This window comes from Procambarus clarkii, chromosome 40, assembly GCF_040958095.1.
Source record: "Procambarus clarkii isolate CNS0578487 chromosome 40, FALCON_Pclarkii_2.0, whole genome shotgun sequence".
Taxonomy (NCBI): Eukaryota; Metazoa; Arthropoda; class Malacostraca; order Decapoda; family Cambaridae; genus Procambarus; species Procambarus clarkii.
The window spans coordinates 16,026,556-16,037,780 of NC_091189.1; the positions used below are offsets into that span (position 1 = coordinate 16,026,556).

The window sequence follows — 11,225 nt, forward strand, 5'->3', positions numbered from 1 at the left end:
GAAGGCATAGACGACATTAGTCTCTTTTAAAGCGTTCTGTTTTGTGTCTGGAGAGTTTCTCATGAGTAGGCTGGCCGTTTTTCTGGTTTTATAGTAAATCGTCAGTTGTATCCTCTGATTTTTGTCTGTAGGGATAACGTTTCTATTAACAATATCTTTCAGGACCCTTTCCTCCGTTTTATGAGCTGTGGAAAAGAAGTTCCTGTAAAATAGTCTAATAGGGGGTATAGGTGTTGTGTTAGTTGTCTCTTCAGAGGTTGCATGGCTTTTCACTTTCCTTCTTATGATGTCTTCGATGAAACCATTGGAGAAGCCGTTATTGACTAGGACCTGCCTTACCCTACAGAGTTCTTCGTCGACTTGCTTCCATTCTGAGCTGTGGCTGAGAGCACGGTCGACGTATGCGTTAACAACACTCCTCTTGTACCTGTCAGGGCAGTCGCTGTTGGCATTTAGGCACATTCCTATGTTTGTTTCCTTAGTGTAGACTGCAGTGTGGAAACCTCCGCCCTTTTCCATGACTGTTACATCTAGAAAAGGCAGCTTACGAGACGGAAAAGGATGGGAAGCTGCCTTTTCTAGATGTAACAGTCATGGAAAAGGGCGGAGGTTTCCACACTGCAGTCTACACTAAGGAAACAAACATAGGAATGTGCCTAAATGCCAACAGCGACTGCCCTGACAGGTACAAGAGGAGTGTTGTTAACGCATACGTCGACCGTGCTCTCAGCCACAGCTCAGAATGGAAGCAAGTCGACGAAGAACTCTGTAGGGTAAGGCAGGTCCTAGTCAATAACGGCTTCTCCAATGGTTTCATCGAAGACATCATAAGAAGGAAAGTGAAAAGCCATGCAACCTCTGAAGAGACAACTAACACAACACCTATACCCCCTATTAGACTATTTTACAGGAACTTCTTTTCCACAGCTCATAAAACGGAGGAAAGGGTCCTGAAAGATATTGTTAATAGAAACGTTATCCCTACAGACAAAAATCAGAGGATACAACTGACGATTTACTATAAAACCAGAAAAACGGCCAGCCTACTCATGAGAAACTCTCCAGACACAAAACAGAACGCTTTAAAAGAGACTAATGTCGTCTATGCCTTCAAATGCCCACTTGGGGACTGTAAGCTCCAAAAAACCCAGTATATAGGCAAGACAACAACATCTCTTTCTAGGCGTTTAACGATGCATAAGCAACAGGGCTCCATTAAGGAACATATAATCTCTTCCCATAACCAAACCATCGCCAGAGAAATCCTAGTAAACAACACAGAAATCATCGATAGATACAGCGATAGCAGGCGGCTTGACGTTTGCGAGGCACTACACATCAAGAAGTCAACACCAGCAATCAACAGCCAATTATTACACAACTATATTCTACCCACCTCAAGACTCCGCTCCAATATAGAAGCATCAAGAAATATGGACCAATAGGCTTTCTACAAACACTTCTATTCAATACCCATTGTTTCTGTTCTGTCTTGTGTTGATACTTTTAATACCCTATTAATATCCTCTCCTGTTCTGTCTTGTGTTAATGCCACATCACCCTTCCCACCTCACTCAAATGTAGATATAAAATCAGAGATACGTTCTAATCAGTTGTGTATTTGTGAAGTCTTTGAAAATGTAATAAGTTTTACGAAACGCGCCCGTGTCGCGTCAGACTAGAAATAAAAATGAATTTTGGAGAAGTGATTTTTTATTTACCTCCAACAGTGAAGCGTAATATATATATATATATATATATATATATATATATATATATATATATATATATATATATATATATATATATATATATATGCGAACAAGCCTGAATGGTCCCCAGGACATATGCAACTGAAAACTCACACCCCAGAAGTGACTCGAACCCATACTCCCAGAAGCAACGCAACTGGTATGTACAAGACGCCTTAATCCACTTGACCATCACGACCGGACATAATGAGGTGATAGCCGAGGCTATATGAACCACCCCACCGCCGGCACTCGGATAGTTATCTTGGGCATAGCATTTTACCAAATCACCTCATTCTTTGGGGCACACGTGAGGAACACAAATGCGAACAAGCCTGAATGGTCCCCAGGACATATGCAACTGAAAACTCACACCCCAGAAGTGACTCGAACCCATACTCCCAGAAGCAACGCAACTGGTATGTACAAGACGCCTTAATCCACTTGACCATCACGACCGGACATAATGAGGTGATAGCCGAGGCTATATGAACCACCCCACCGCCGGCACTCGGATAGTTATCTTGGGCATAGCATTTTACCAAATCACCTCATTCTTTGGGGCACACGTGAGGAACACAAATGCGAACAAGCCTGAATGGTCCCCAGGACATATGCAACTGAAAACTCACACCCCAGAAGTGACTCGAACCCATACTCCCAGAAGCAACGCAACTGGTATGTACAAGACGCCTTAATCCAATGTGAGGTGTGAGTTTTCAGTTGCATATGTCCTGGGGACCATTCAGGCTTGTTCGCATTTGTGTTCCTCACGTGTGCCCCAAAGAATGAGGTGATTTGGTAAAATGCTATGCCCAAGATAACTATCCGAGTGCCGGCGGTGGGGTGGTTCATATAGCCTCGGCTATCACCTCATTATGTCCGGTCGTGATGGTCAAGTGGATTAAGGCGTCTTGTACATACCAGTTGCGTTGCTTCTGGGAGTATGGGTTCGAGTCACTTCTGGGGTGTGAGTTTTCAGTTGCATATGTCCTGGGGACCATTCAGGCTTGTTCGCATTTGTGTTCCTCACGTGTGCCCCAAAGAATGAGGTGATTTGGTAAAATGCTATGCCCAAGATAACTATCCGAGTGCCGGCGGTGGGGTGGTTCATATAGCCTCGGCTATCACCTCATTATGTCCGGTCGTGATGGTCAAGTGGATTAAGGCGTCTTGTACATACCAGTTGCGTTGCTTCTGGGAGTATGGGTTCGAGTCACTTCTGGGGTGTGAGTTTTCAGTTGCATATGTCCTGGGGACCATTCAGGCTTGTTCGCATTTGTGTTCCTCACGTGTGCCCCAAAGAATGAGGTGATTTGGTAAAATGCTATGCCCAAGATAACTATCCGAGTGCCGGCGGTGGGGTGGTTCATATAGCCTCGGCTATCACCTCATTATGTCCGGTCGTGATGGTCAAGTGGATTAAGGCGTCTTGTACATACCAGTTGCGTTGCTTCTGGGAGTATGGGTTCGAGTCACTTCTGGGGTGTGAGTTTTCAGTTGCATATGTCCTGGGGACCATTCAGGCTTGTTCGCATTTGTGTTCCTCACGTGTGCCCCAAAGAATGAGGTGATTTGGTAAAATGCTATGCCCAAGATAACTATCCGAGTGCCGGCGGTGGGGTGGTTCATATAGCCTCGGCTATCACCTCATTATGTCCGGTCGTGATGGTCAAGTGGATTAAGGCGTCTTGTACATACCAGTTGCGTTGCTTCTGGGAGTATGGGTTCGAGTCACTTCTGGGGTGTGAGTTTTCAGTTATATATATATATATATATATATATATATATATATATATATATATATATATATATATTCATTGTAAAATATAGTCCTTTTTATTTTTAGAAGTCTTTAATGATTCCTTACGATACTGGACACGAAACGGAAACGGAACTGTCAGGAGAAAGCGCCAAGCCATTACGACTATATAGCACTTGAAAGGGGTCAGGATAAGGACTTGGTATGGGACGGGGGGAAGGAATGGTGCCCAACCACTTGGTGAACGGTCGAAGGATTGAACACCGACCTGCATGAAGCGAGGCCGTCACTCTACCGTCCAGCCCATGTGATTGGGCACCATTCCTTCCCCGTCCCATTTCCCTTATTAGGATTTCTCTCTTGAATTTTAGTCCACGAAGTTTCCCAAGTATTCCCCTTTCCCCCTAGAATTCCCGTCTGAAATTTTCCCTATAATTCTCGTCTAGGATTTCCCCCTAGGCATCATACACAGCATATACAAACAAGTTCATATGAATAAAAAAACTAGGAAGATCATTCAGGAATTAGCCAACTGTTTTATAATAAATCATTATATTGTATTCATTTACTAACGATTTTCTTCCGGTTCTTGTTGTTCTTGCTGTTGGTGCTGTTCCTGTTGGTGCTGTTCTCGCGGGGGAGACTGTTCCTGTTGAGGCTGTTGGTGGTACTGTTGTGAGTTCGTAAAGTTCGAGAGCTGCCTAATCAGACGCTGCCTCTCGTGGTGCAGCTGCGTCCAGAGCTGCTGCTGCTCCTGCTGCTCCACCTCGTGCTCCAGTGATTGAAACACCTGAAACACAGTGAGGTCAAGGAGCTGGAACGGGAGGACAAGGCGCTGGGATATGAAGACAAGGAGCTGGGATATGAGGACAATGAGCTGGGATACGAGGACAAGGAACTTGGATATGAGGACAAGGAGCTGGGATATGAAGACAAGGAGCTGGGATACGAAGACAAGGAGCTTGGACACGAGGCCATGGAGCTGGAATTTAGGGACGAAGTGAAGGCACAACACATAGCCACTTGCACTATCGGGTATCGAACACAGACCCTGCAAGACGCAAGGCCATCGCCATGTTGACCAGTACAAGTGGATGTGCATAGTTTCAGGGAGAGTGTGTAGCAAGTTTGATGAAGTTAAAATTATTGTTGCGACATCGGTTAGGAAAAGGCCTAATGGAAACTAAGAGTAAGAGAAAAAAAAACTAAATCTAATACAGATTATCAAAGCAAAAGTATGAAGCAAATTCCCTTTCGCAAATTCATATTGAAAATAATATTAAGTGGAACGAAATATTAAATAAGTTATGACAACAATAATTGATAATAACAGTAATAGTGATAGTAACAATAACAACAGAGAAAGATATCTTTCTTTTGTTGGAGGCAGAAGTTGTGGCGAATGTTAGTTACCTTAGCGCCGAGGCCTGTGTAGAGGAGAAGCAGCAGCAGCAGAGAAACATGTCCTACTGCCTTTCTGATCTGTTTATTTTGGCGCAGACGCTGCCACCACTCGCTCCACACCCCTGCCAGATGTATAATTCAAGAATGATGAAGAGACATCCGTTATTTTCATTTGTTATTTATCAGTGCCTAACAGCTTTTGTCACGTGTACAACATTCACCAACAGTCATAAAACTCTGCCAGACGTACGCTATTCCACTGCACAAGGGTGCTACCAGTCATGTGAGACCTCACTACACAGCACAACCACTTGGGCTGGACGGTAGAGCGACGGTCTCGCTTCTTGCAGGTTAGAGTTCAATCCCAGACCGTCCAAGTGGCTGGGCACCATTCCTTTCCCCCGTCACATCCTAAATCCTGATCCCGATCCTTTCCAAGTGCTATGTAGCACCAACCAACTATGTAGTTAGTGCTATGTAGTATGTAGTTATAATTGTTTGGCACTTTCTCCTGATAGTTCCGTTCTCCTATACAGCTGCACTACCAGACGTACGACTTTCCATTACACGGCAACGCTATCACACGCGACAATCCACTACATTGTCTGACGTTACCAGACTAACGACACCTGACTACAGAGGCACTACCAGACGTACGACACCCATGCACAGCGATATGACACCACACGACACAGCTGTATTACCAGATGAACGACACCCTGTTACACAGAGGTACTACCAAGCGTACGACACTCCACTGCTCAGCGACCCTGCCAGACGTACGACACCCCTCTACACAGCTGCACTACCAGACGTACGACACCCTCTACACAGCTGCACTACCAGACGTACGACACTCCTCTACACAACCGCACTACCAGACGTACGACACTCCTCTACACAACCGCACTACCAGACGTGTGACACCCTCTACACAACTACACTACCAGACGTACGACACCCTCTTCACAGCTGCACTACCAGACGTACGACACTGTGTAACTCAACGTCGCTACGATATACACAGGCAGGTCAGATTTTGTATAGAACAATTATTTAAAACTATCATGTATTCATACGTATCCTTCCCTCTACAATATTGCTCCTCTCCACTTATAGTCCTTAATGTTGCTCTGTTAATGTAGCCTCTGATATGGTTCTACCCATCTACCTCTAATGGTGCACTATACATCAGTCCGGTGCAACAAAGTTCAATATATAAATCTTTACATTTATCCTGTAATATATATCATTACATCTATTCTGTAATATATATCTTTACATCTATCATATATATATATATATATATATATATATATATATATATATATATATATATATATATATATATATATATATATATATATATATATATATATATATATATATATCTGTACTTCTGACACAGTCACTGCCAGTGTGACCATGCACGTACCTTCTTGGTCGCCAGTCTTGTTTGCTTCCTCCGTACACATAACTGTTCGCCAGTCTCGTTAGCTTCCTCTGACCGGGTTCACCTTTTGGTCAGAAATATTTTCATCAGATCCATTGATTAATTCCTCTTGGAATTATTATTGCTGTTCGCCGTTTTAACGCTAATGTTGTTTAGTGCTTTTGCTGCTATTATCGTTCGCTGTTGCTATCGCTGTTCTAATTTTTATATATCTGTTTTTGCCCTCTGTAATCTGCTTTTTTTTACCACTAATATATATACTGTTTCACTGTTGTTTCAGTTTACTGGTTCACTGTTATCATTTACCGTTTCACCGTTATTTTCATCTACTGTTTCATTTCGAAAAGGATATTTATTTTGTTGATATTTGTTGTAATTGAAATTCAAAAAATGTTTCTCATCTCTTTCATTAGCATAAATTTATCGTCTCTATTTCAATCAGCTCTCAAGATATGAAAAGCGTCCATATTGTAGGCCTATATGATTTTACTGTAGGCCTAGATATGTCGTTGATCCCAGACCAACCCACCGAGCAAACTATGATGTCATTGATACGACATGACACTATGGGTCTCACAAGGCATGGGTGACGTCATAGTTTGTTTACATATATATTTACTAATGACGTAATGGAATATGCTTACCTTTCCATGCAATTTACATACCCAGTTTTATGTATATATTGTTTATATTATTTATATTATTATTGTATATGTTTATATACAAGTTTATATGTTTATAATTTTGTTTCGGAAGAAAGTGGGGTAGGTATTGCCTGACCCAACACGGCGCAAGATCATACTGACTTGTTCTAAATTCACACCCGCGCCATCAGCCTCCATCCTGGGGTGGCAACCCAGAATACTCTCTTACGTCATCGCTAAGATGTAAACAAACAATGGCTTCAATCAATCATCGTAAACATCAATGTGTAAGATTTGATGTTTAATTTCTTGTCTAAACTTTCGTTTCATATTGTTTTATAACTTGTTTTAATAATCTATCACAACTTGTATATGCTTTTATTCCTTGGTCAAACTATAAAGTATAATACATAAGAGCATAAGAATTAATGATACTATAGAAGGCCTATTGGTTCATGCAAGTCAGCTCGTATTTATATCCCTCCAGAGTCATTTGTATACATGTTTAACCAACGCTTGAAACAATCACGTTATGCCACGAAGATTATGTTGCCCGGTAATTTGTTCAATAGATCAATCACCATGTTAGCACACTGTAACCAACCCCCAGTAGGAGGCTTCTATGATGGAACTAATCTATATTTGATTACGTATATTTTATCTTTCGGTCTCGAAGGCACCACATATAACTTTGCTCGGATTATTTAATTATAATAACTGCCGTTGACGAAGACAGGAAGCCTGTACAGATCAGGCTTGTATCGAAGCCCTCCTGGATTGTTCCTGGATGAGGTTCTGCGTGAGGATCTTCTACTTCCCCAGCCCGGTCCGGAGCCAGGCTTAATTTGTGAGAGCTTGGTCCAACACACTGTTGCTTAGATTGATTGAGTGATAGAGATCAAGCCACCCTTTCTATAGAGTATATTTTGAGAGCTTTGAGATAATCCCAATAATTTAGTTGCTTTACCGTGTATTTGTGTGCCGTATATATTCTCTGCATTCCCTCTGTTTCAGCAGTCTCTCTTGCTCTGAAGGGGGAAATAAGTATCGAGCAGTACTGAAGATGGGAGAGCGCCAGTGATTTGAATGGTATGAGCATTGCGATGGATTTAAAGGTTCTCGTAATCCATTTTATTATCTTTTATCTGATGCAATATTTTTTTGGTTATGCTCCCTAAACGATAATTGTTAGTCATCATTATATCCAGATCCTTTACATGTTGCTTTCCTACTATTGACAGATTTGATTCTGTTTTGTACTCTGTATTTTGTTTAAGGTCTTAATTTTTACCGTACCTAAGTACCCAGCATTTACCACTGTTAAACATCATGTTATTTTCTGCTGCCCAGTCGAAAACTATATGAATATCTGCTTGTAGTTTATTAATGTCTTCTATAGAAGTAATTTTCATTCTGATTTTTGTGTCATCTGCAAAAGATGACACAAAGCGACTTTGTCTGATATGAGAATAAGGAAAAGCAGTGGTACACGGACCGTGCCCTGTGGTACAGAGCTTTTAACCTTGCCTGTACTCGATTTTATTTGGTTGACTGTTACTCTTTGTGTTCTGTTTCTAAAAATTGAATATCCATTCCATCCACCTGGGCTCTAGGAGACTCGAACCATGGACCCCGCGCGTCCATGATGAAACCCCACGCGTCCCACATAGTTTTAATATCCATCGCCCTACTTTACCTGTTATCCCTACTGATCTCATTTTACGGGCTATCACTCCATGGTCACATTTATCAAATGCCTTTGCAAAGTTCGTGTATATCAATCTGCATTCTGTTTTTCTTCTAATGCATCAGTGATTTTGTGTAGTGGTCGAGTAGCTGCAAAAGGCATGATCGTCCCGCTCTAAATCCATGTTGACCTGGGTTGTGGAGGTCAATGGCCTCTATAAAACTGGAGATCTGACTCCTGATCACTCTCTCAAAAACTTGTATTATGTGGGACGTTAGTGCGACTTGTCTGTAATTCTTATCCAATGTTGTGCGGCCTTCCTTGTGTAGGGGAACTGTATCTGCTGCTTTCAGCGCTTCTAGTGTCCCTCCAGTGTCCAAGATTTTTCTCCACACTATACTGAGTGCCTCCACTACTGGCACTTTGCATTTTATTCTAAATATTGAATTCCATGAGTCTGTACCCGGGACTGAGTGCATGGATATGAGTACAATATGTTGTCAATTTCCCTTTCAAAATCTGCAGAGTTCGTGTTCATATCAGTTGAACTACTCACCCCTCACTAGGATGCAACCCACAACAGTTGCCTAACTCCGGCGTACCCTATTTTACTGCTAGATGAACAATAGCATCAGGTCAAAAGAAATGTGTTCAATCATTTTTATCCCACCCAGGGATCGAACTGGGGATCCCCCAATTGTGAGTCGAGGACGTAGACCGCTGTAAATTAGGACTCATTAATATACACTTTTCCCTCGTCACACCTGTGCTGAGGTAGTCTATACCTGCCTCGTCCAATTACAGGCAAATTCCACTTAAATTTATCATAATTTGCGTGATGAAAGTTGTGTTAATCGTCGTAGTGATTGCCTACAGGAGGGTCGTTGTATAATTCATTATATCTCGGCACTATGCAAGGATAATACAAAAAACTTGTTTCAGATATATAATCCACAACCCTTATGTCCTCTACCTGTGTTTCCTTGATAATGTTGTAAACAAGAAACCGTTCGTCATTTTCGTTTCATTTTCCATGCATAACTCAGGGTATATTGCGTAATGTACACTGATTCCCTCGGCACTAACGAAGGCGGGGAGACGGATGTGAAAGGGTAGGGGAAAGTGAAGGGGTAGATGAAGGTGATGGGACAGGGGAGGGGGAAGAGGCAGGTGAAGATGCATGTGGAGAGGGTAGGTGGCGTTGGAAGGGCAGGTGCCCGTGTAGGTGAAGATGCAGCATTTAGCGGGGCACTGGACCATATGGCACCGGCTGGTAGTTCACCACACTCTCCTGCCTAAACAAACACTGCCTCTGTAAACCTCTGGGAAGTGCCGCTCCTGCCACACACACTTGCAACCCGTTCTCGCACTTTCGTATAGTCAATATAGTATAGTTTCGTATAGTCAATAACCTATACCTATAATAGGTTAAGTAATAATTGTAATTACGAAGCAATAAGATGCTTATCTTAACATACTAAGAAGGTTAGGTAAGGTCGGTGTTTTCTATGAATCTTTTCAAGGTAAACTAGTATGTTTAGTATGTCACATATGCACGTATTTAATAAGTCAATAATGACTGTAAGAAAGTGCGAGAACGGGTTGCACACACACACGACCGGGAGCCGGTCGGCCGAGCGGTCAGCACGCTGGACTGTAATCCTGTGGTCCCGGGTTCGATCCCGGGCGCCGGCGAGAAACAATGGGCAGAGTTTCTTTCACCCTATGCCCCTGTTACCTAGCAGTAAATAGGTACCTGGGTGTTAGTCAGCTGTCACGGCTTCCACCTGGGGGTGGAGGCCTGGTCGAGGACCGGGCCGCGGGGACACTAAAGCCCCGAAATCATCTCAAGATAACCTCAAGATAACACACACACACACACACACACTCACACACACACACACACACACACACACACACACACACACACACACACACACACACACACACACACACACACACACACACACACACTCACTCACACACACACACACACACACACACACACACACACACACACACACACACACACACACACACACACACACACACACGCCACCAAGCAACTAACATAGGAAGTAATTACCATAACGTAAAATATGTCCATAACTAAAGAATAACTAACTAAACGATAACAAATTAATAACTCCTACAGAATAAACTGAGAGTGTAACAAGCTTGAGAGATACCAACAAGGCATTTACCACTTCCAGTAGTCGGGAGCAGGAAATTTGTACTTAGGACTTTCCGTGGTGCCTCCCAAGCCTAACTGACTCTCCCTATTTACTTCTGGGTGAACAGAAGCATGAGGTGAAATGAAACGTGCCCAACCATTTCCGTCCCGCCTAGGGATCGAACCTGGGATTTTGTTTCAGATGTATGTAGTTGTGAGTCAAGGCCGTAGATCATGGTACTACAGGAGCCACCAAACTAATATTCAAGATTGATGAAGATTAAGCCACCCAAAAGGTGGCACGGGGATGAATAGCCCGTAAGTGGTAGCCCTTTTGAGCCATTATTAGTA

General features: G+C 42.7%; 1 protein-coding gene across 1 annotated transcript in view; it reads right to left on the reverse strand.

Moving 5' to 3' along the window:
* LOC123753416 (potassium channel subfamily K member 16) overlaps positions 1-10,009 on the reverse strand; it is a 19,884-nt gene extending 9,875 nt beyond the window's left edge. The window contains exons 1-3 of the mRNA XM_069338736.1: positions 6,353-10,009; positions 4,927-5,039; positions 4,087-4,303 (exon numbers count right to left, since the gene is read on the reverse strand). Coding sequence (XP_069194837.1) covers positions 4,087-4,303; positions 4,927-5,039; positions 6,353-6,392 — 370 coding nt within the window. The 5' untranslated portion in view covers positions 6,393-10,009. The remainder of the gene's footprint in view (positions 1-4,086; positions 4,304-4,926; positions 5,040-6,352) is intronic.
* Positions 10,010-11,225: the final 1,216 nt, after the last annotated feature.